Here is a 26,437-nt window from a genome sequence, read left to right on the forward strand (position 1 = left end):
AGGTCTTCTATATAGACCTTGAGGTCTTCTATTTTACACTACTCTTTCTATAAAAGAGCAGAAGGTCTTATAGAAGTGCACAAGGTCTATTATTATAGAAACCAGACGGTCTTCTCAAAGAAGACCAGCTAGTGTTCTTTTAGAAGACCAACTGACCTTCTTAAAGAAGACCAACAGCTCTTTTTATAGTAGTCTAGCAAGTCATCTTAAAGAAAGCAAGCTGGTGTTTTTGTAGAAGACCAGCAGGTCTCCTTAAACACTAGAGAGTCAAAAGGTCTTCTTATAGAAGACCACAGGGCCTTCTCATAGAAAATCAGAAGGGGTTTTCTCACAGACGTTCAGAAGACCTTCTTATAGCAGACCATTGAAGATCAGGAGGTCTTTTTATAGAAGAGCAGAAGGTCTTCTTATAGAAGACCACGGGGGTTTCTCACAGAAAATAAGATGCTCTTTTTTAGGAGACCAGCTCACCTTCTCAAAGAAGACCATTGAAGATCAGAAGGCCTTCTTAAAGTGGATGAGCAGGTCTACTCATAGAAAACCAAAAGATTTTCTCATAGAAAACCACAAAAAAACACAAAGTCTTCGTACAGAGCACCACAAGTTAATCTTGTAGAAGAGAACAGGGTCTTCTCAAAGGAGACCAGAAGGTTTTTTAATAGAAAATCCAAATGTGTCCTTATAGAGGACCACAAGGTCTTATAGAAGACCCCAAGCTTATAAAAAAGCACAAGGTATTATAGAAGACCTCAAAATCTTATAGAAGACCTCAAGTCTTATAGAAGGCCTCAAGGTCTTATAGAAGACCCAAGGTCTTATATAAGACCCAAGGTCTTATAGAAGACCGCAAGGTCTTATAGAATACCTCAACGTCTTATTGGGTGCCACCGTGGTGCAATGGTATGCACACCCGCCTTGCACGCTGAAGGTCGTGGGTTCGATTCCCCGGCCAAGCAACATCAAACAATTTTCAACGGTGGCAAAATACCCCTCAGTAATGTTGGCGACATTTCCTGAGTATTTCATCCAAGTAAAATTTCTCTACAAGTGGTGTCTTAAGACACGCCGTTCGGACTCGACGATAAACAGTAGGTCCCATATTTTTGAGCTAATATCAGTCGGGGTGCACTCGTTGATATGAGAGAAGTCTCCCTTGTCCCATCTGGGATGTTTGTGGAACAATTATTATATTATAGTGGAAAATAAATATCGTTGTGATCAAAACTGGGACCACCTCTAATAAATATTTCAATCCCAAAAAGGGAAAGTCTCGTAACACAGGTCAAACTATACTTGTGTTAAGGATACAAGGACTACCTCTCACACAGGGAGATGCCCTTAAACGAAACCTGTTCCCCATTGTTTATATATACATATCTTATGATCACCAAATGCTCTTATATATAAATTTATTATTTATGTCAAATTTTGATTTGAAAAGAAAAAAAAAAAACTTACCAATTAAAATTGATGGCTCCATGGTTTGTTAAACGATAACGAGGTATTAAATGTTAATCCTTATTTTGGGAATATAGTAGATGATGATTGTTGGGAATGGTTGGTTAGGGTTGAATTTTATTCATTAATCACAATTTGTTAAGAATTTTTTTCAATTAAGCTGCATAATTACAGTTTTATTATTATTATTATTTTAACTCTTTAATATTTTGCAATATTTTGTAATAATATTTTTAGCACTTTTCAAACTTTCACACACACGCATACAAGAGTTGTACACAAAAGCGAAAAAAAGATTATAATATTTTCGGTTAACACTAAAAACAGATCAAAAATTAAATCATCAAAACCATAATTGCATAAAATAATATAACATAAATTTGCACAATTTCAATAGAACAGCTGCTGATGTTATGGCAATTTAAAACAAATCACTTTATTCAATGAAATTTCCATTTAAAATGTTCATTGGAAGAGCAACACAATATTGGCTCCGGCGGGTAAATTATTTTGGAAAACAAAAACTCTATAGTTTGTTTCTTTTGTTTTCATTTAATTTGACCACATTGAAATTTGCTTGATAATTTTGCCGGCAGGTTGCCGGCCACTTATTTCCGACTGACATAACAGGCTTTTTGTTTGTTGTTGTTATTTTTATTTAATTTTTTATTCAATTTCCGTTTCAATAACATTTTTCGCGCGCTCGAATTTTTTTCCGATTTTATTTGACGTTGGCGAAAACACCATCACAAAATAGTAAATAAACAATTTGCTGATTTCATTGGTGTTGTCATTGTGGTTTGATGCTGTTTCTGTTATTGTTGTTGTTGTTTTAATTGTTATCGTATAAACAAAATCACGTTTCACACATCTGAGACCTATGCATGGCCCGAATGCATCGACTACACACACCAGCGATTGCATGTTGGTGAATGTGCATTTTTGTGGGAGATTGTGTGCGAGGGTCGCCGTCCACAAATGCAAGAGGGGACCTCAGACAACATACAAAATAACCATAAACTTGGTATGCAACACAAAACTCTAACAAGCTAACCCATAGAATTGCTCGCCCGTCCAAGTTAGCCTGCTACTCGGTCAACATACTCGGTATACATACCAAGCAAAGGAGGCAAACGAATCGCTGCAAATCAATAACAATAAGAAAAATAAACAAACAATTTTTGTTTTCGTTTTGTGTGATTTGTATTGCCGAGAGGAGCTTAAATGCAATGCCACAACATTGCACCGGGGGTATGGATGCAAACTGTGTAAGTGCAGCACAATATTGGAATGGAAAATTAGATGCGATATTCCTGCAATAATTTTCTTTACATTTTTAAGATAGAATAATCTAATGTTGAGAAGGTTAACATAACCGAAATCCTCATAAGCTGAGAGTACTCTTGGCAGCGCTGAAAAATTTGATGTTGTCTGGTCTGTGAATCTAACCGAATTAGCTAAGCAATCTAGAGGAATAAGACTACCAACATCAAATTATTGCCCATATGTCACACTCAAGACCAATCAATCTCAGGACTATAGCTTATGACATATTTGTGTTATTATCACATTATGGCACATTTTGTGGAACACACCTAATTTTATAGATACAAATTGTGGAACACATTTTTTTCTATAGAGAACTCAAACTTGTCATCATAGAGACTTTTGGAACCAGCTGGTCCTCATAGGGAAGTTCGATGCTCAAACTCGTCTTCATATAGGAGTTCGATTCTCAAACACGACTTCAAAGAGAAGTTTGATGTTCAAACTCGCCTTCATAGAGAAGCTTTATTTTCAAGCTCGCCTTCATGGAGAAGTTTGATGCACACCCTCGCCTTTATAGAGAAGATTGATGCTCAAGCTCGCCCTCATAGAAGTTTGATGCTTGAACTCACCTTCATAGAGAAGTTTGATGCTCCAATTCGTCTTCATAGAGGAGTTTCCTACTCAAACTCGCCTTCATAGAGAAGTTTGATGTTCAAACCTGCCTTCAGAAAGAGGTTTGATGCTCCAACTCGTCTTCATAGAGGAGTTTGATTCTCAAACTCGTCTTCATAGAACAGTTTGATGCTCCAGTTCGACTTCATGGAGGAGTTTATTGCTCAAACTCGTCTTCATAGAGGCTTTTGAGAACCAGCTGGTCCTCATAGGGAAGTTCCATTCTCAAACTCGTCTTCATATAGGAGTTCGATTCTTAAACTCGTCTTCATAGAGGAATTTGATGCTCAACTCGCCTTCATAGAGAAGTTTGATGCTCAAATTCTTCTTCATACAACAGTTTGATGCTCCAGTTCGACTTCATAGAGGAGTTTATTGCTCAAACTCGTCTTCATAGAGGCTTTTGAGAACCAGCTGGTTCTCATAGGGAAGTTCCATGCTCAAACTCGTCTTCATATAGGAGTTCGATTCTCAAAGTCGTCTTCATAGAGGAATTTGATGCTCAAACTCGCCTTCATAACGAAGTTTGATGCTCAAACTTGTCTTCATAGAACAGTTTGATGCTTCAATTCGACTTCATAGAGGAGTTTATTGCTCAAACTCGTCTTCATAGGGGAGTCTGATGCTCCAATTCGTCTTAAAAGAGGATTTTGATGCTCAAACTCGTCTTCCTAAAGGATTTTAGTGCTCAAACTCGTCTTAATAGGAGGAGTAGATGAGTTGGATGCTCAAACTCGTCTTAATAAAAATTTTCATAGAGGGTCGTACTGCCATAGACTAATGAATATATAGACCACGGAATGTGGTGAGTGTGGTGACCAAGAAACTCACTACAAAATGTCAAAAAATACAAGTTAATAAATATTTTGTTCTGGCAAAACACTACATGGGGTTAATTTTTGATTAGAACTACATATATTCTCAAATAAAAACATCCAAGAAAATATTCGGGTTTGAGTTACTTGACCGCGGAAAAATTCATTAGTCTATGGTACTGCTCAAATTCGTCTTTATAGAGGAGTTTGATGCTCAAGCTCCACTTCATAGAGAAGTTTGATACACCAACTCGCCTTCATAGGGGAGGTTGATGCTCAAACTCGTCTTCGTGGTGGATCAGACTGCTCGAATGCGACTTAATTGAGGAGTTTGATGCTCCTCAATTAAGTCCTTCATAGTGAAGTTTGTTGTTCAAACTCGCCTTCATAGTGAAGTTTGACGCTCAAACTCGCCTTCATAGTGAAGTTTGATGCTCAGACTCGCTTTCATAGAGAAGTTTGATGCTCAAACTCCCCTTCATAGAGACGTTTAATGCTCAAACCCGTCTCCTTTGAGGATTTTAGTGCTCAAACTAGTCTTCATAGATGAGTTTGATGCTCAAACTCGTTTTCATGGAGGTTCGCACTGCTCAAAATCGCCTTGATAGAGGAGTTTGATGCTCAAACTCCACTTCATAGAGAAGTTTGATACTCCAACTCGCCTTCATAGAGGAGGTTGATGCGCAAACTAGTCTTCGTGGTGGATCAGACTGCTCGAATGCGAATTAATTGAGAAATTTGATGCTCAAACATGACTTCAAAGAGAAGCTTGGTACTCATGCTCTACGTCAAAGTGAAGTTTGATACTGAAACTCGCCTTCATACAGAAGTTTGATACTCAAACTCGCCTCCATAGAGAAGTCTGCTGCTCAAACTCGTCTTAATACAGGAGTTTGATGCTCAAACTTGTTTTCGTGGTGGATCAGACTGCTCAAATGCGACTTAGTTGGGGAGTTTGATACTCCAAATCCACTTCAAAGCGAAGTTTGATACTCATACTCGATGTCAAAGAGAAGTTTAATGCTCGAACTGGCCTTCATAGTGAAGTTTGATGTCTTAGTAGAGGATTTTGATGCTTCAATTCGTCTTCATTGATGAGTTTGATGCCCAAACTCGTTTTCATGGAGGAATTTGATAGTCAAACTCGTCTTCATAGAGAATCATACTGTCAAACTCGCCTTCATAGAGAAGTTTGATGCTCGAACTCGCCTTCATAGTGAAGCGTGATGCTCCAATTCGTCTTCGTAAAGGAGTTTGATGTTCAAACTCGCTTTGATAGAGAAGTTTTATGATCAAACTCGCCATAATAGAGGAGTTTATTGCTCAAACTTGTCTTCTTAGATGATTTTAGTGCTCAAGCTCGTCTTAATGAAGGAGTATGATGCTCCAATTCGTCTTCATAGATGAGTTTGATGCTCTAACTTGTCTTAAAAGAACAGTTTGATGATAAAACTTGTTTTCATTCAGGAATTTGGTAGTCACAATCGTCTTCATAGAGGATCATACTGCTCAAATTCGTATTAATAGAGGAGTTTGATGTTCTAACTCCACGTCATAGAGAAGTTTGATACTCAAACTCGCCTTCATAGAGAAGTTTGATGTTCAAACTCGTCTTAATAGAGGAGTTTGATGCTCAGAGTCGTTTTCGTGGTGGATTAGACTGCTCAAATACGACTTAATTGAAGAGTTTCATAGGGAAGTGTGATGCTCAAACTCGCATTCATAGTTAAATTTGATGCTCCAATTCGTCTTCATAGAGGAGTTTGGTTCTCAAACTTCGCTTTCGTAAAGAAGTTTGATGCTCAAACTCGCCTTAAAAAGGAGATAATTCCTCAAACACGTCTTCTTAGAAGATTTTAGTACTCAAACTTGTCTTAATAGAGTTTGATGCTCAAACTCGTTTTCATGGAGGAATTTGATAGTCACACAGGATCATACTGCTCAAATTCATCTTAATAGAGGAGTTTGACGTTCTAACTAAAACACTTCTCGGTCGTTCTTCTAAGACATCCATGCATAGAAGACCGTTTTCAGAAGATCTTATTAAAAACAGAATCCGTACTTATTATAAATAGTGTTCAGAAAGAGTCAATGCTCAGATTCATGCATTTTATGAACGCTATTCCTCCCGTTCTGTCTCGTTTAATTTGCTAAAGATTCCACGTACTATTTTATACCACATTTCCATATATTCCTATAAAGTGATAAGTTCGGGCGGAGCTACGTCAAGGAAAGCAATCGTCGACTTTTATTTTCGATTTTTGCTTGCCTACTATAAACCGATTTTAATCCGATTTGTTATCGTATTAACATTTTTAATTAAATGTTTTTGGCAAAAGAGAGTGTTATTCCAAACGTTTCTTCTAAAAAATTGTGGTAAGAAAGTCAATCAGGAAAAGTGGAGTTTTCGATTTTCCTCGTAACCAAAAACTTTCATTTTTAGATTTGTATACATAAAAAGGCGACTAAGTGATTAATCGAAAGCCAACAATTACAACGACGTCTACATTTCATATCTCACTTAACTTTCGTGTAGTAGAGGGTTCATTGACCCTATAATTTTAATAACTTTGGCATTCTCCTAATGGTCCATCACTGTGTGCAGTTTAATTTCGAATAAATTTCAGTATGAATTTCGTATGAAATGAATCGGAAAATGTCCATGATGACACTTTCATTGAAACGAAACGATATCAATTAATTATAATTAACACATTTCGTACTTTTACAAATTCAAACACTTCTCCGTCTTTATCGTCAGGCCGGGAAAACAGCGATAAATACGGTCATGTGTTTGGTACAATACACCACCGTTAAAGGAGATACAGTATACATTTTTAGGATTCTCACAAAAGGCAAGTAGAAAAAAAACGCGATCACACTTAGTAGAGCAAGAAGGTACAGAGGCAAAATAACGATAATGAAAGTCGCACATGGGACAGCAGCAACAACGTCACAACACGAACCCCATCATCATATCATGCAATTAATGACAATAAACAAAATGAAAAGTGTATAAGATCGGCCAAAGAGAGCGAGAGAATGTCAGGGGCTGAGTTGATCAACAAACACATGACTGTGTAACCACGAAAGAAAAAACGAAAAAGCGGCACAAAACAAACTAAATAACAAACAAAGCAAGTAAGGAAAAATAAACTGTAGGAATGCCGCCGCAATCATAAAATAAAACAAACAAATACAAGTTATCAGCTATGACGATGAGAGAGAGAAAGAGCGAGTGTGTCAGCTCTAAGGTACTCGATCTTAAAGTGTTAGGTTATGGTTGTTGTGCGTGTTCAAGATAAAGTGGGGAAGAAACAGTGTAAACAAAAACCCCAAACGATTGCCGGAGAACGTTTTTGAATTGATACAATCGATAAAACAAAATGGAAATGAAAACATGTTGGAAACCCGACTAAGACGATACCGGATCGAATCAAAAGTAATAATGTGAGAAATGTGAGCATGGAAAAATTGTGTTGAAGAAAAAAAAAACAATTAAAAATGAAAAACTAAAATCAATAGCAAGAACAAAACACAATAACAACATCGCTAAGTACATTTTGAAATAAAAAATGTTAAGGTGAAAAATTAATTCAACAATATTGCGCCAAGAGTCAATGTAGCGAATTTTTTGTAACTTAACAATAAAGTTAAGCAAAAAATTGTTTTAAGAATTTCAAATTCACCCGAAAAACCATCACCTTAGGCTTAAATTGCTTTTACAAAATTGTGAATTGTGTTTTCTGTAATTGACAAAATTTCTGGAAAGTAATTTACTGACTTTGCTTAAATTACTCCCGTATCCTTTTCTTCCTTTTCGTTCGTTCTTTCAATCACCCTTTTTTCTGTATCAAGTTCAAAAACGCATATTCGTACTTGTGGTAAATGGCGCTGAAGAAGTTCTTGAAAAGCAGCAACAAAACATTAGCTACAAGTTTTTTGTTTTCGCCAGTCCGTCTGTCTGTCCATATTTTGAGTCTTGTTGTCGTCATTCGAGTTCATTTTTCATGTAAGAAAACTGAATGTGATTGTCTTCTTGTTTGTTGTAGCGGGGAATCATCCAAACAACTAACCAACCAACCGGTTTAGGATTTGACGTTGTTGACATGTTGTACAGTGGCTCAAAATAACGTTACATATTCGGCACGCCAGGTTGTAAGTTTGGCAAATTATGAAAATAAAATGCACAGAAAGGACCGTAATGCAATCAATGCAGGAAAATCCCAAGCAAAGCTCGGTCGAATTAAATTGGAATTTAAGAGGAAGGCTATGAAATAATGTTTCTGGGGCTCAAATCTGTTTCTATGAAAATGTGAAATGAAAACTTTTATAAAGGAAAAAACTATCAAATGAAAAAAATTATAAAGCAGATGTTTTTCATTTCAAATTTTCATAGAACAAGAATCCAGCCCCTGACCAGAGAATTACCGCAAGGGTATTCTCGAGAGAGAATAACGAACTTGACGATCCCGGGGGGGGATGGGATTAAAACTGTAAGTAAATAGGTTACAAGATTTAACCAGAGATCCCTTTTCTGGTACCGCAGGTGGTGTGAAGAATTGCGGAGTCTTAACTTTCCACACCATCACAGATCTTTACGATCTTGTCGGGACGATTTCACACATTAATAGGTTGCGTTCGCCGGTCTCAAAGCGGAAGAGATGAATAGAGCTCGCTCCTCACAGTAGGAGACCACAGTAGGAGGAAGGCAAAAGAAAAAAGATAAATAAGCCGAAGACGCGGTATAATCCGGTTAGAAGCAATGGGAAGCAATTACGATTCAAACTAATGGCTCGTTTTACGCTGACATAGTGAGCAAAATGAAAACCTCCATTAAACCAGTGGAGATTGGTATGGAAATAAACAAAAGATTGTAAAGTACACATTTAGTTAGGAAAGGAGATGGGCACGCAAGTGCAGTCAAATCTCCATTCGGTGAAATTGTCGTAGTTCAAATGTAAAAAGAGAAATTCTTGGTGGATATCAAAGATATTGAAGAAACTACTGATGAGTGAGAAAACTACGTCATGTAAACGTGGTAATTGTACTGTTCCATCAGTGTAGCAACCGTGTTACACTCTCCCTATTCCATGATTATGTCTAATATCTTACGTCATGGGCGACCAGTCCCGATATTTATGGTATCAAAGTGATAGTAGTGTCGACTACAACGTCTGACCAGAGATTCTTCCCTGACAAAAGCTAGACCCCAACCCCTTACCATGAGGGAAGTGAATCCCATTTAGCGGATCTTAAAGTTGGTACCTCTGTGGAGGGCAACGACTCTGTAAGAGCACTACAGGTAATTCTAAAGAGGCGCAGTCTGCTTTCACAAAATCCAGTATTGTCCGACCCACATTGGGCGGCTTCCTCGTCTGCGCCGGACTCCAGAAGGGACGGCAGTAACACAACATTTTCCGCGCTTATGGACATTAAGATCGAGCCCAGTAATATCATAATCATTTATTTACTGATCTCCTAGTCTGACAGTTGTAGTATTCTGGAACCTGAGTATGTGGATCGAAATCTTACCGAAATGGCTTTCAGGCTAATACTACAAGTGACTTCATCCTATTAAAACCTAGGAAGTCTTGAAGAACGCTCTCAGTTCTAGCTTGTCCTTGTTTCTCATTAGGATTCTGCGTCAACTCTCGGAATCTTCGGTCAGGGCCCGTCACCCCAACAATTATTTGTTTGTGTAATTTTTCACCATGGAAGCGGCAATTTATCCCGGAATGCCTGCTCCTAGCCTCTTTGGTTCGTGCCTGGATATGGAAGAACCACGGTATGGATCGGTTCCGTTTGCATTATCCGTATCCACCATATGTCAACATCGTTGAGATGTAATGGCTTTGGTAAACTTCCAAGGGTGATCTGGTATTGGTTGCGTCGGAGGAGCCGCTGTTCACGTCTCCTGTATCTTGCAACTTTGCAATAGTTATAACGTAAAATACCGTGCCTTCATTATACACCAGCCGAGATGATGTAATTGATGTATGGATTGGGTGCACTTCCGAGGGTGATCTGGTTTTGGTTGCTTCAAAGGCTACTGAAATTCGTCGTTGGAATATGAGACACCCCCTCAATCTCCCCACAACAACAAACGCAGCATCTAATACCACATGTGGTTGTTCAGCGCCCCGAAAATGCATTTTTGTGCAGTTCAATTGCAACGGTCTCCGCGGCGAAATCGTAGACTTTATGAGGAGGAACATCATGGTAGCCGCTATTCACTATTGCGTTGCAATAGTTACAACCTAAAAGACCGTGCCTTCATTATACACCTGTCTGCCCAGTAGAGATCTATCTCTCTTGAGCTTGACTCTAGTGACCCTAACTTGAAATGTATGGGTGTAGCAGTGAAGTCTAGGACTGCCGAGGTAAAGTTGCTTACTATGTATATACCGTCGATCAATAGCTGTGCCTTGTGTTACATGACCGACATTAATTCGTTTTTGGAGGGAAATAACCTAATGCACGGTGACTACAATGCTTATCATGAGCTTTGGCATTCAGGCCTTGGCGCTGGTCGAGCAAATTAAGAGGAAATTGCCACAGCTTGCCAGATATCACCATTATTGCACACGGTCTGATAAATGACGTGTCCTGGCAACCATTTTCTGATCATCATCACCGTAAACAGACAGATAAGAATAAAAAGAATGTATTTGGAATCATAAAGAACACGCATTACCTCATTTATTGCCTCAAATTTTATAATATGTATATCTAGAATTTCCGTGATTTGTATATATTTCGCAGCGTATCTCCAAAACCGTCAAATTTTTCTTAATGGTATCTTTGCGAAAAATATTCGCTGGAATGTAATACACAACTCTTCAGAACATATCATTGTTATAAAATTCCTCTATCGCGTTGTTTCTATCATAATTTTCAACGACAATTTGATTAATATATCATCAATACATTGAAATGTCAAATATGAGAACAGCATGTGTGAACGTTGTTTGAAATATGTTTAGAAAGTATGATATGAAATACTGCCTAAACAACATGAAATAAGTGTTTTATCGTTTCAGAATGTTCTGAAGAATTGCTGAGGACATTATTTGGAAAATTTTTGCTTAAGGCTACTTGGTTCAACTCTCAATAGTTTGGCTGTTACTGACCACAATTCCAGAAATTATGTCATCTTTCCTATATTTTATCAATTTTTATGCGCTATATGTGGTTTGTCGTAGTTCGTCTGTTTGACATGTAAGTTCTACTACTTTAGGACTACAATATTGCTGAAGACCGCAAAGCAAAATTTTTATTAGTTTCTGAGATAAAGCACGGATCCATTGAAATAAGACACCCATATTGTACCGGAAGCCTGGAAAGTTGGTGGTCCCGATACTTAAGCCGATCTCCCTCCTGTCGTCAGTAGCAAAGATTCTAAAGGCACTACTCCTCCCCACGATGAGAAGCAGTTTTCCAGTTGCCCAACATCAACATGGATTCTAAAAAAACTATAGCACTACAAAATCATTACACGCTATATACACACATATCAGTCGAGGACTGAACCAGAGCAGGTCCTACGACCGACCATTCATGGTGGCTCTTGATCTACCAAAGCCATTCGATTCCGTCAATCATGCCGGGCTGTTCAAGGACATATAGAAAACTACCCTACAGCCGTGTTTGAAATGTTGGATAATCAATTATATGTGTGGACGGCAATCGTTTGTGGAATTCAATATTGAAGGCTCGTAGAGTGAAGCAGGGAGCTAACTTCTACGTTTCTCAAATTCCACAACCACCAGACAAAATAATTATAATAATGTGTGTGGATGATTGTATGATCTTGGTATCGTGTTGACAATAACCTATTTATGTGATAGGTGCAATATTTACATAGCTGACTTAGTACAATTCTTCCATCTGAGGATTATGAAATTATCTGCCGCTACTACTACACTGCGTTGCACTTTCCCACTGTTCACTACCTGGACGGCTGAAATGAGGCTCCCTCCTGAACATATTGGTCGATTGTGTCTTGATTCCGACCACTAACTACCCCAAAATATTGGGTTAACGTTCGATAGCATGTTTAAGTCGTCCGCGCAATCCGCATCTATTTGCGATAAGATTAGTATGAACAAGGACCTTCCCACTCGCTTGTCGGGAGCACGTGGGGTTCTGACAAATAATCCTTGTTAATATCTTATAAATCATTGTAAGCTATCTGCTCGGAAATGCCATAACAAACACGGTTGGTGTATTTCTAGGCTTACACTATGCGACACGAAAATTATTAACCATATTCTGATACCGCAGCGTGATAGGAGACCAAAAATAAGAAGACACGTGTCCCCGCGTTTTCCCTATCACATCCACTTTCGCGGTTATTTACCCCCAAAAACCTGAGGCCTTGATATCAAAAGGGATCATTTTGTCAAGCTCATATCTTCTAAACCGCACTAGAATTTGGATTCACTCGTGAAAGCAAATTTGTAGCTCTCGTCTTAAAGAACAATAATCGTGAACACATAAAATCCATTCAACCTTATCTTCAAGGTCAAATTTCCGTTATAGTTTTTTCTCGAATTAAGCAAACAACCAACTTCAAAAATGTACCGTAGATCTCAATAAACCATCTAGAATATACGAACTCTGTAGAAACGATACTTAATGGCCAAATTAGCAATACACAGAATATGATTAATAAACCATGACTCAAAAAATGACACTATGTGTTATCTGACCAGTTATATCGAGACGTATAACTTCTGTCTTATTAGGGATAGGTAATGGAAAGCAATTATCGATTTATCGACTTTTCGATTTTGGTCTAAAACTAAAAATGCGATTTTTCGGTTTGGCGATTATTTCAGGTGTCTTAAAACTCGACTTCAGATTTTTTCATAACCGCAAAAAATCGATTATATTCGACTATTCGTCGATTTTCCAGTTTTCATTTGAAACTGTAAAACCGCCAAAAGTGTAAAACGGCCAAGTCAACAATCTATGGACAAACTCGAAAATCGATCACAAGATAATCGATTATGAGATTTTCCCTCCAGACAAAAGTCGACTACGATTTTTAGACTTTGGACTACAAAAAGTCGATTAAAGGCTGTGCGAGGATGAGGAGGAGACGGAAACCAGTGAACACCTACAATGCCATTGTCCAATGTTAAACAGCACTAGATTCAGACTCTTCGTCGACTATAAGTTCTCTTCGGCCTCAGACCTACCTAGTATAGATCAATTAGTCATTGTTCTTTTCTCAAGAAGTCTTAAATGGATATTGGCAATGAACTTCTAGCGTCTTGAATCTTAAAAGCGACAAAAACACGATTTCCACCTTCTCCTTCTTAACTACCTCCTTTTCATTCTAACTTTTCTTGTCTACTCACAGGATGAACACAATGGACCTTTGGTCTTCTAGTGGAGCGGCGGCATTAAATACAGTGGCTCGTCCTAAAACCTTAACCTAGTATATGTACATATATCCTTGATCAGGATAAAATTATGGTCGATTTAGCCATGCCTGCCTGTTGTAATCACTATAGTCCGGGAGTCTTTTTTATAGGCAAATTAAGTTTGAAAATGGACTATATCGTCCACGTTTTCGTATAACTGTACCTCCCGATTTTTGGAATTTTGAGGGTTTTAGCTATATTTTTTCTGTAATTTAAGGGTTGTAACTAATTTTTTTTAACTGAACTACTCGTAATTTTAAATTTCAGGTTCCCTATAGTCTCGAAACTTCTCCACCAAAAATTGCCAATATTGGTTCACGTTTTGGTATAGCCTGAATACAACAGCACCTAGGATTTTCGTTGTTATTAAGATTTTATCTACAATTTTTAACCGAAATAACTGTAATTTGTCATTTGAAGTTCTTTATGGTCACAACACTTCTCCACAAAAATTGTCAATATAGGTCCATGTTTTGAAATAGGCCCAATATAACGTTACCTTCTGGCACTCGGTATATTGAAGGTTTTGGTTATTTTGTTTGCGGAACTACCGGTGATTTGACATTTCAGGTTCCCTGCAGTCCACCCAAAATTGTCAATATAGGTCCATGTCATGGTATAGCCCCCATATAACGATAGCCGTCACAAAATTTTCGTATGGCCCCACATAACAGTACCTCCCGAAACATTCCACTTGTAATTCGTAACATTTTAATTGTAATTCGAATTTTTACGGAACTAGCGGAATTTGACATTTCTTCTCCACCCAAAAGTGTTAACATAGGTCCATGTAATGGTATAGCCCCCATATAAAGGTAGTGGTGACAAAATGTTCGTATGGTCCCCACATAACACTACCTCCCGATTTAGGGGATTTCGCGGATTTTAGCTCATTTTTTGTCCGAACTACCTGTTATTTGATATTTGAAATACCCATTGGTCACAACACTTCGCCATGTGTTTTGGGCCCATGTTTTGTTATGGCCCCAATATAGATGTAACTCCCGGTTTGGAACAACTCTACTTTACACCTTTTCCGGATGTAATTCGAATTATTTTAATTGTAATTCGAGAATTCTATTTGTAATTCGTAACATTTCATTTGTAATTCGAGAATTGCATTTGTAATTCGAATTATTCTATTTGTAATTCGAATTATTCCATTTGTTATTCGAATTATTCTCTTTCTAATTTGAACTACACCTTTTTCAGATGTAATTCGAGACATTCCAGTTGTAATTCGTAACATTTTAATTGTAATTCGAAACATTTCAATTGCAATTCGAATTATTCTATTTGTAATTCGAATTATTTTATTTGCAATTCGCATTGTTTTATTTGTAATTCGAATTATTCCATTTGTAATTCGAATTATTTAGTTTGTTATTCGAATTATTTCATTTGAAATTCGTGTTATTCTATTTGTAATTCGAATTATTCCATTCGGAATTTGAAACAAAAAATTTCGAATTACAAATGAAATATTTCGAATTACAAATGGAATAATTCGAATTACAAATGGAATAATTCGAATTACAAATAAAACAATTCGAATTGCAAATAAAATAATTCGAATTACAAATGGAATAATTCGAATTATAAATAGAATAATTGGAATTACAATTCAAATGATTCGAATTACAAGTGGAATTCTCAAATAACAAATAAAATGTTACGAATTACATATGGAATTCTCGAATTACAACTAAAATGATTCGAAATACATCTGAAAAAGGTGTATTCCATTTGTAATTGGAATTATTCCATTTGTAATTCGAATTACTCTATTTGAAATTTGAACTATTACATTTGTAATTCGAATTAGTCCATTTGTAATTGGAATAATTGTATTTGTAATTCGAAAAAGCCAGATATAAACTCAATACAAAAAATATTTTGTATTTTTTTTCGAATTACGAATAAAATTATTCGAATTACAAATGGAGAAATTCGAATTTCAAATAAAATAACTCGATTACAAATGGAATAATTCGAAATACAAATGTAATAATTCAAATTACATATAGAATAATTCGAATTACAAATATAATAATTCGAATAAAAAATGGAATTATTCGAATTACAAATGAAATGTTACGAATTACAACTAAAATGTTTCGAATTACATCTGAAAAAGTTGTAGTAAAAACTATCCGATTTTTTGACATTTTTTGCAGAGGTAGATATTGTTGCGCTGATCACGGGAATATTGGACCCGAAAGTCCGGGTACAAAACCCGGGTTATACTTGGCTCTACTGAACCGAAAAGCTTATGGATATATGTACATACCTATCCAACAAGTGGTCATATAATGGTGTTATTTTTCCATAAAACCCTCAAAAAGTCGTAAATGAGCCCATTATGGAGGCTCATTTTATGTAAGCCAGATTGTAGCTCGCACTTTACCCTTTCCAAAATGGTGCTATGTATTAAATTACCTATTTTTAGCTATCGGTTCAGTAGAGCCGGGTCTAACCCGGGTTTTGTACCCCGACTTTCGGGTCCAATAACCGGGTAACCGGGTCCGTACCCCGAAATAGCGGCAATTTGACATTTGAGGTTGCCAGAGGTCGCAAGACTTCTCCACCTAAAATAGCGGGCAATAAAGGAAAGTAATTATACCATTTTAGTTCAGAATATTTTATGGTGGAGGGTATAAAAAGTTAAGACCTTCGGAACTTAAAGATTTTTTTAATTTAATTTTTTTTTTGTAACACCATTGTACCACTGTTACATTGGCTCACAAATGCATATCTTGTTATGTGCGAGCTGTTTGTTAGTCGAAGAAGACATACAGGAGCATTTGGTGTTGCTGTTGTTAATAATGATGACTTGAAACCAAATCCAATCTATTGAAAGGACCAACAACTAAATTAACAACAACAACATGTGGTTGTTATTAGTTGTTGTATTACCTTTCATTTGCACTTTGTATTTGTTAGACAATTATTCATACTGCCTCTTTCTCTCTGTACCGATTCTCGCTCTTTGCTCACCACAATTAATATCTCTTTATGAACAACCATTGCTCAGGTCAAGGTAAAGGTTTCCAATTATGATTCAACAGAAATGGAAAAAAAAATAAGTAAAACGAAAAAATAATAGCAAATAAGTAAAGAAACAACAACACCATTTTAATTGAATTTTGAATCATAAAGTGAACTAAATACAATCGAAACAACAACGCCAACAATAACAGCAGCAAAAATTAAGGTATTACACAAGCAATGACGTTAGAAGTTGGTAAAACTATTCAGCGTAGAACAAATGGAATCCAACAGGTGTCTGGTGTTTATTTGACCGAACTTTGTTGGTTGGGTACTTTAAAAGTAATTATCGTTGATGGTTGGGTGTTTCTTTTATTATTTCGTTCACATTTTTGTTGGTTATAATTTTTTTATTTTTGTAAATACAACAATATCTAGGCGCAAGGGCAACTCGAGTATGGGAGACGGGAATCCAATGCCCCCATCTAAGGCACACAAAACAACACCAACACCCGCGCACTTTGCACACACACACACTTTTGCACAGCACAATTGACACTTGGAATTCTGGTTATGGCTATTTTTTTCGACGCCAATCACCATGAACTATTAATCATATTTTATTGCAGAAATATTTGGCTTCATGGCTTCATTTTTTATTAAATACATTTCCAATAATTTAATTTTTTAAATAACTTTTTCTCAATTTTCACTCATATTTTTTTTAAATTGAACTTCAAATGCCTCTACTTTTACCCCGTTTCTTTACCGTATTCAACCGCTTTCTTCCTTTGTGTTACAATTTTTTTTTTGTTATTTTTCTGATTTTTTTGCTGGTTTTTTATTACAATTTTTTCTGTTTGTTGTTGTTTTTGTTTTATTTCTCACTGTGTTTCAGCTAAACTCAAAATTAAACACAACGCGCAAAGAAGAAATAGAAAACAACACATTCGTCGTTCCGTCGTATTCGATCGCTCGCTCACTGATAACTGAATTGTATTCAGTTATTTTAATGGTTTCAAACTCCAATTAGCCATGCTTTGGCGGCTATGGTTGCTTGTCATGAGGCATGGTGTCTCTCCTGTTCCACAACACTCATTTGCCGGTTTCTCTCCAGGCGTTTCATATTTCGTAGCGGTCCACCTAAGCCAAGCATTTTGTTTCCATTTCATACCGTTTTAAGTCGGCTTTCTTGGTTTGTGTCTTTGTTAATCGAATGACGTCTCATCGCACAAGTATAGGAATGCGGAAGAGTGCAAACAAAAGAAAGATAATAACTGAGAGAAATGTTTTATTTTATAACTCTCTGTTTAGAAAGGTTTTGTGGTTAAAAGACTTGCCAGATTATTGATCGAACCTTTTGTGCTCGAATGGGGATGGTTGTGAACACCCCTGTAGTGGAATTCTGTAACTCATTTTTCGAGTTACCGACAAAAATCGGTAAAATTGAAACGCAAAATTATGAATGAAAAACATCAATAAAAGTTGATAACACTGTTGCTATCGGTAGTATTTAGCGACAGCTTTATTTTGGTTGTTAACTTACCGAAAAATTTCGTTAATTTCCAAAATTATAAACATTTTAATTTTACCGATATTTGTCGGTAACTCGAAAATTTAGTTACAGAATTCCACTATTGATCTAATATCTTCAAAATACAGTTGATCAAAAATTAAATCGGACAAGAATGTTTCTTACCTTTTTAATCGTCTCAATATTGGATATAAACTGTGTTCTAGCCTCTTCGCAATATTTTAAATTAGACAAGTTATACCAAAACATGGACTTATATTGACGACTTTTTATTGAAGAAGTTTCGTGACCACTGAAAATTCAAATGTCAAATTACAGCTAGTTCGGTCAAAAATTGTAGCTAGAATCCTCAAAATACCGAAAATCGGGAGGAACCGTTATATAGGAGCTATACCAAAACATGGATCTATGTTGACGATATTTGGTGGTGAAGTTTCGTGGCTACTGAGAACCACAAATGTCAAATTACAGCTAGTTCGGTTAAACATTGTATCTAAAATTCTTAAAATATCGAAAATAGGGAGATACTGATATGTGGGGGCTATACCAAAACATAAACCTAAATTGACATTTTTGGTGGAGAAGTTTAGTGGCCACTGAGAATTTTAAATGTCAAATTGGATCTAGTATGGTTAAAACTTGTATCTAAAATTCTCAAAATACCAAAAATCGGGAGGTACCGTTATATAGGGGGGCTATACCAAAACATTTTGTGGGGAAGTTTCGTGACTGCTGAGAACCTCAAATGTCAAATTACAGCTAGTACGGTTAAAGACTGTAGTTAATATTCTTAAAATACTGAAAATCGGGCGGTACCTTTATATCGGGGATATACCAAAATATGGACCTATGTTAACGATATTTGGTGGAGAAGTTTCGTGACCACTAAGAATTTTAAATGTCAAATTGCAGCTAGTACGGTTAAAAACTGTAGCTAAAATCCTGAAAATACCCAAAATCGGTAGGTACCGTTATATGGGGGCTATACCAAAACATCGACCTATGTTGAAGTTTTTGGTGGAGTAGTTTTGTGACCACTGAGAATCTCAAATGTAAAATTATATATAGTACGATTAAAAACTGTAGCTAAAATTCTGAAAACACCCAAAATCGGGAGGTACCGTTATATGGGGACTATACCAAAACATGGACCTATGTTGACGATTTTTGGTGGAGAAGTTTCGTGGCCACTAAGAACCTCAAATGCCATATTACAGCTAGTTCGGTTTAAAACTGTAGCTAACATCGGCAAAATACCGAAAATCGGGAGGTACCGTTATATGGGGCCTATACCAAAACCTGGACCTATGTTGACGAATTTTGGTTGAGATGTTTTGTGACCACTGAGAACCTCAAAAGTAAAATTACAACCAGTGCGGCTAAAAATTTTAGCTTAAATCCTCCAAATACCGAAAATCGGGAGGAACCGTTATATGGGGGGCTATACCAAAACATGGACCTATGTTGACGATTTTTGGTGGAGAAGTTTCGTGGCCACTAAGAACCTCAAATGTCAAATTACAGCCATTACGCTTAAAAACTGTAGCTAAAATCCTGAAAGTACCCAAAATCGGGAGACGCCGTTATATGGGGGCTATATCAAAACATAATCCTATATTGACGATTTTTTGTGGAGAAGTTTTGTGACCACTAAGAACCTGAAATGCCAAATTACAGTTAGTGCGGTTAAAAACTGCAAATCCTGAAAATACCGAAAATCGGGAGGTACCGTTATATGGGGGGCTATACCAAAACATGGACCTATGTTGACGATTTTTGGTGGAGAAGTTTCGTGGCCACTAAGAACCTCAAATGTCAAATTACAGCCATTACGCTTAAAAACTGTAGCTAAAATCCTGAAAGTACCCAAAATCGGGAGATGCCGTTATATGGGGGCTACATCAAAACATAATCCTATATTGACGATTTTTTGTGGAGAAGTTTTGTGACCACTAAGAACCTGAAATGCCAAATTACAGTTAGTTCGGTTAAAAATTGTTGCTAGAATCCCCAAAATACCCAAAATCTGGAGGTACGATTATATAGGGGCTATACCAAAACAAAAAATCATCAAAATAGCGAAATTCGGGAGGTACCGTTACATGGGGGCTATGCCAAAACATGGACCTGTGTTGACGATTTTTTGTGAAGAAGTTTCGTTGTTACTAAGAACCTGAAATTTCAAATACAGCTAGTTCGGTTAAAAATTGTTGGTAGAATTCCCAAAATCCCGAAAATAGGTGAATGTTTTTGGTGAAGAAGTTTTGTGACCACTGAGAACCTCAAGAGTCAAATTACATCTAAGGCGGTTACAAATTTTATCTAAAATCCACAAAATAGCGAAAATAGGGAGGATTTTAGGGTGCTATAGGTGCTTTTATTAGAAATACCAAACACTAAAGCAACAACAGACGCTTAGGTACATACAAAATTTCCAATACAAGAAATAGTGTCATACTTTTTGAAAGAAAAACAAAAAAAGAAGAAATATTAACTACACCGTCCGACAATTTTCAAAAAATTTTGTTACACTTGAACCGGACTATATACGTTTGAAACTATATACGTTTTGACCTTTTAGAGGACATTCAAATTTCAAAGGTCAACATTTTTCAAACAAATATTTTAAATACTTGTACTCGTCGTACGATGCTGGTGTTGGTTGGAGATTATAGGCTTTATATGATAATTATAAATTATTACATTCCAGGATAACAAGGACATCAAAAATGTCCTTGAAAAATCAAATCAAAACAAATCCTTTGAAAACATCCTGCAATTTTTTTCACAAAATATATGTTAATGGCCTTCATGTAATGCAACACTTCCCGAAGTTTCAATATTCTAGCTTTCTTCAAAATTACAAAAAAAAAAAAAAAAAAAAAAATACGAACAAACCATATTCTGACACCGCATCATGATAGAAGACCAAAAATAAAAAACACGTGTCCCGGCGTTTTGACCCATCACTTCCACTTTCGCGGTTATTGGCCCCCAAAGGTATGAGGCCTTGTTGTCAAAAGGGATCAGTTTGCCAAATTCATATTTTCTAACCCGCTAAAAATTTTAATTTGCTCTCGGAGGCAAAGTTGTAGCTCTTGTCTTAAAGAACTAGTTCTGAACACATGCAATCGACCATACCACATCTTCAAGGTCAAAATCGTCAAGGTCAAATTTTTTTTAATATTTTTTTTTTTTTGGGTTTTGGTATACAGATATGGACTGTTCATAGACAGTTCATATATATCACAAAATTACTGACTGATATCCTTTTAAGTTATTGTTGTTGATTGCTTTCTTGAATTTTATGCGGTTTAGTATCTATGGACCAGAACCAGAGAAAATGGATGAAAATCGAATTTGTTTTGATATTTTGACCTGTAAGAACAGTTTCTACAGAGTCCGTATGTTGCAGAAACATATTTATTGAGATCTATGGAACATTTTTGTAGTTGGTTGTTTGCTTTAATTTTGATCAGTTTGATATCTGTAGACCAACCCCTAGAAAGAATTATAAAGAAAATTTGACCTTGACGATTTTGACTTGAAGATGTGGTTTGGTGGATTGCATTTGTTCAGAATTAGTTCTTTAAGACAAGAGCTACAACTTTGCCTCCTAGATGAAACTAAAATTTTTAGCGGGTTAGAAAATATGAGCTTGGAATTGTGATCCCTCTTGACAACAAGGCCTCAAACCTTTTGGGGCCCATAACCGCAAAAGTGGAAGTAATAAGGAAAAACGCCGGAACACATGTCTTTTTTATTTTTGGTCTTCTATCGTGCTGCGGTGTCAGAATATGGTTTGTTCGTAATTTTTTTGTAATTTTGAAGAAAGCTAGAATATTGATACTTCGGGAAGTGTCGCATTACTTGAAGGACATTAACATATATTTTTTTGAAAAAAATGCAGGATGTTTTCATAGGATTTTAATTATTTGATTTTTCAAGGATATTTTTGATGTCCTTGTTATCCTGGATTGCAATAATTTATAACTATTATATAAAGCCTGTACTCTCCTCTGTAATATGACACCAACGCACACTGGTCGAAACCACTGATCTAGCGGCGCAAAAGTCAAAAAATCGAACTATAAAATTGCGAAATATTTTCCATTGTATCGATTACAGACACTTCGCAGACAAAGATTTTGTTTTTTAATTTTTGTTGTTGTAAATATTCACTCAGTTATTCACTATCAAATGCAAGAGTTTTTGTTGCATCAGATTTTAAAAAATTGTTGCAAAAAAATGAACTTCATATTTGTTTAAATGTTAAATGCATTCGTAATGAAATTGGACAAGATTTATATTCAATTAATAGCGGAGGGTGAGATTTAAATTATAAAAATTAGTTTGGGGTCTGGAAGTACTTAGTTATATAGCAATAAATTTTCAAAAAATTCAATTTTTTTTGTGTTTTTATGGGTTGTACGCGCTTGTTCCATAGAGTGCATCTTGTAAACTTAGCCGAACTTAGGTTCGATTATTTTTTGGAGAAAGAAATTGGACTCTCTGGATACGGAATAACCACATTTGGGCTGCAAATATTTACAAATCTTTTGATGACTGCACTTTTAAAAAAAAGGGATTTTGCATGAAATTCATACAAATTTAGCTGTGCATTTGTATGGGAGCTAAATCAAAATATGGACCTATCTTGAGAAATGTTTGCAAGGAGGATTTCTACCCCCGGAGACACTATAATACCATATTATAGCTACATAAATATGTTATTAAATATGGGATAACAAGTAAAAATTCAACGAATCGGGGGTACCATAACAGGGGCTACATCGAAACATAAATCCGTGTTGAAAATGTTTTGTAAGAAGATTTTATACGCAGTGAGAACACGGAATGCGAAATTACAGCCAAGTTGGTTTAAAAATGTGGTCATGATATTCAAAATACCTTAAATTGGGAGGTACGGTTACATGGGGGGCTATATCAAAACGTGCACCTATGTCCATAATTTTTGGTGAAATTATTTTTTGACCACTAGGAACCCTAAGTACCAAATTACAGGTAATTTGCTACGAAATTGTGGCTTAAATCTTCAAAATACCGAAAATCTTAAGGTACCGTTATATGGTGGCTATACCAAAACATCAGCCGATATTGTTCATATTTGGCCCATTATTACCCACAGGTACAAGCTGAGTTTGTGCCAAATTTCAGTGACGTATCTCAATACGTTTGCAAGTTATTAATTTCGCGCCGCTAGATCAGTGCTTTCGACCACCGTGCAACGCCAGCATCGTACGACGAGTACAAGTATTTAAAATAATTTTTTGAAAAATGTTGACCTTTGAAATTTGAATGTCCCCTAAAAGGTCAAAACGATGAGAAAACGAAAAATTATATATGCCATTTTACTCCATTTTGCCTATAGTTTTAAATGTATATAGTCCGGTTCAAGTGTAATTTGGCTGTCGGACGGTGTTATAAAATATAAAAACATCGTTGAACGCTTCTCGTTAGTTGTGAAATAAAGCGCATTCTCCTCAAAACAGTCTATCGATCTTCCAATCAAAAAGTCTGTCAGGTAAACATCGTAAGGTCTACATCGAGAAGACGAGTCGTAGATGAACACTCGAATCTGAATGCAGAATATTTATGATAACCTGGGCCTACATGCCACTGTATGGTTGGGTGATGACTACTGCAGACTAGGGATAGGTAATGGAAAGCAATAATAGATTTTTCGACTTTTCGACTTTGGCCTTAAACTAAAAATGCGATTTTTCGGCCTGGCGATTATTTCAGTTATCCTAAAACTCGACATTCGATTTTTTCATAACCGCAGAAAATTGATTATTCGTCGATTTTCGGTTTTTTTCAACAATCAATGGGCAAACTCGAAAATCGATCACAAGAGAATCGATTATGCAATTTTCCCTCCAGACAAAAATCGACTACGATTTTTAGACTTTTGACTGCAAAAAGTTGATTAATTGAAAGTCTACCTACCTTTCCCTATTGCAGACTATGTCAAAAACGTAGAGAAGTAAAGACTAGAAGAAATGCATTCTCAAAAACATATGCTAATAGTTCCACATTTTAGTTACAGATGGCTACACAAGTCACTGGAATTGATAACAGCAATGCCAATCGTTTTTGATTCCCATTTCTCGCGGCAGAAAACTTTAACGTCGTGTTTTGTGGCTGAAATTTATTTCTTTTCTTTTTTATTGTTCATTCAATGAAAAAATCAAAAGCGAATGCCGTCAAACTTGAGTTTTAATGTTTTTCTTGTCAATATTCCAATGAGTAACAGTTATCGTTTAACAGAATGTTGCTATGATATCGTAGCAACAGAGGTTAACTCCCTCTACAGTTAATTTTTCACAATTGACTTTTCCTATCTTATAATATTGACATCTTTGACTATGTTCAAATGTAGAGCGGATTGAGAAGACAGAGCCATTATTTTGTAAGTATAATTTTTTTTAAGAAGGCATAGATCCCATTAGCCTCTATAAGTTTGCTGCGGTTTCCTACTGGTAGGAATACATATGTATCTAAATATTCTTATATGATTCCAGTACTCATTTCTATGCAACCATCAGAATAACATCCTACTTTTCTAAATTTTTCTCGGCAATTTTTCACGACAAACACAATGAACCAACAAAGATCTCCCAAACGCTTGTCTGCTGTTACGCTGGTTACACATCTTTAAGCGTAAGCTAAATGCAGGACAATCGCGTTTTTTACTGTGAAGTTATAGATAAAAATTTTTTTTTCTGAATATTTCCATTTCATCTTTATTTGTATACATTTTGGTACCGCTTCCACATTCACTTTAATCAAACACATTCGCAAAAAGAGGCTAAGTTGAAACAGATGTTCAATATTTAATTTAACTTTAATAAATGTCAAACAAATTTGTTAACAATTCAAACTTTATCAACTACCAGTAGTAGTCGGTCGTCATTAAATGAGAGAAAATAAATGCATTACAAATAAGTTCGACGAGACGATAACAATACTAAAATAAACATTGTTAACAGAGTTGCCATCAAAGCAAACGGAACGGTGTTGATGATTCAATAAGATGATTTAATAAAGATTTTCTATTGTCAATAAAAATAATATCTGGGTTCAGAAACTGTCTTGTGATTCAAGAAAGTATAATATCAAATGGTATTCTATATTTTGACCATCAGTTTTTTTTCGAGGATCTTCAAACCTCAGTGTGTTCTATAAGAAGACCTCGATGTATTTTGTAAGAAGAGCTCGGAGGTGTCTTCCAAAAGACACCTCAGTGTCGTCTATATGAAGACGTTGGTGTCTTCTATAAGAAGACCTCGGAGTCTTCTATGAAAAGAACTCGGTGTCTTCTATAAGCAGACCTCAGAGTCTTTTAGAAGAAGAACTCGGTGTCTTCTACAAGAAAATCTCAGTGTCTTCTATATGACGACCTCGGTGTCTTGTATGTAAAGACTTCGGTGTATCTTGAAGGAAGACCTCGGAGTCTTCTATAAGCAGACCTCAGAGTCTTTTAGAAGAAGAACTCGGTGTCTTCTACAAGAAAATCTCAGTGTCTTCTATATGAAGACCTCGGTGTCTTCTATAGGAAGACTACGGAGTCTTCTAAAAGAAGACCTCAGGGTCTTCTATAAGAAGACCTCAGGGTCTTCTATAAGAAGACCTCAGGGTCTTCTATAAGAAGACCTCAGGGTCTTCTATAAGAAGACCTCAAAGTCTTTTGGAATAAGACCTCGGAATCTTGTAGAAGAAAACCTCGGAGCCTTCTATAAGAAGACCTCGGTGTCTACCATGAAAAAGCATCGGTGTCTTATACAAGGTGGCGCAAAAGTAATCCTCCTATCAGAAAATGCTATAAATTTTGCGATTAGTCCCTAATGTCAGTTCTGTTTTGACATTTGTGTAGTAAACACATGCGAAATACACGTTAATAAACACTGTTATGCTACACTGCTCCAGAAAGCGGAATATTGGTGACTTTTTATGAGTTTTCATCATGATGATTCATTATTTCATTATGATAATTTTTCATCAGACTTCTTTTTGTGGGGCTTTTTGAAGTCGCGGGTTTATGTCAACAAGCCTCAGACTCTTTCAGCTCTTAAAGACAACATCCGTCAAGAATGTGAGGACCTATCGCCGGAAGTTTTGGCCAAAGTGATGGAAAATGCCATAAAAAGGGCTCAAATGACAATAAACTGTGGTGGCGGCCATTTATCTGACATCATATTCTCGACTTGATGTAAAACAAATTAGAAGACCAAATAAAAATAATC

The 26,437-nt window shown here is 36.2% G+C and overlaps 1 protein-coding gene across 10 annotated transcripts in view; it reads right to left on the reverse strand.

The window, feature by feature from the left end:
• Dys (Dystrophin) overlaps window positions 1-26,437 on the reverse strand; it is a 917,866-nt gene that overhangs the window by 857,292 nt on the left and 34,137 nt on the right. For 4 of the 10 annotated variants that reach the window (XM_073982331.1, XM_073982322.1, XM_073982305.1 and 1 more), the window contains exons 1-2: window positions 17,406-17,629; window positions 1,459-1,775 (exon numbers count right to left, since the gene is read on the reverse strand). The exons of 1 other annotated variant lie outside the window; for it this stretch is intronic. In XM_073982331.1, the coding sequence (XP_073838432.1) occupies window positions 1,459-1,480 (22 nt within the window). In that variant the 5' untranslated portion in view covers window positions 1,481-1,775; window positions 17,406-17,629. Of the gene's footprint in view, window positions 1-1,458; window positions 1,776-17,392; window positions 17,630-26,437 lie in introns of those variants that run through there. 5 more of the 10 variants (XM_073982310.1, XM_073982280.1, XM_073982287.1 and 2 more) reach the window with 4 other exon arrangements.

Source organism: Musca autumnalis, unplaced genomic scaffold, assembly GCF_047663935.1.
Source record: "Musca autumnalis isolate F117 unplaced genomic scaffold, ASM4766393v1 scaffold_1, whole genome shotgun sequence".
Classification (NCBI taxonomy): Eukaryota; Metazoa; Arthropoda; class Insecta; order Diptera; family Muscidae; genus Musca; species Musca autumnalis.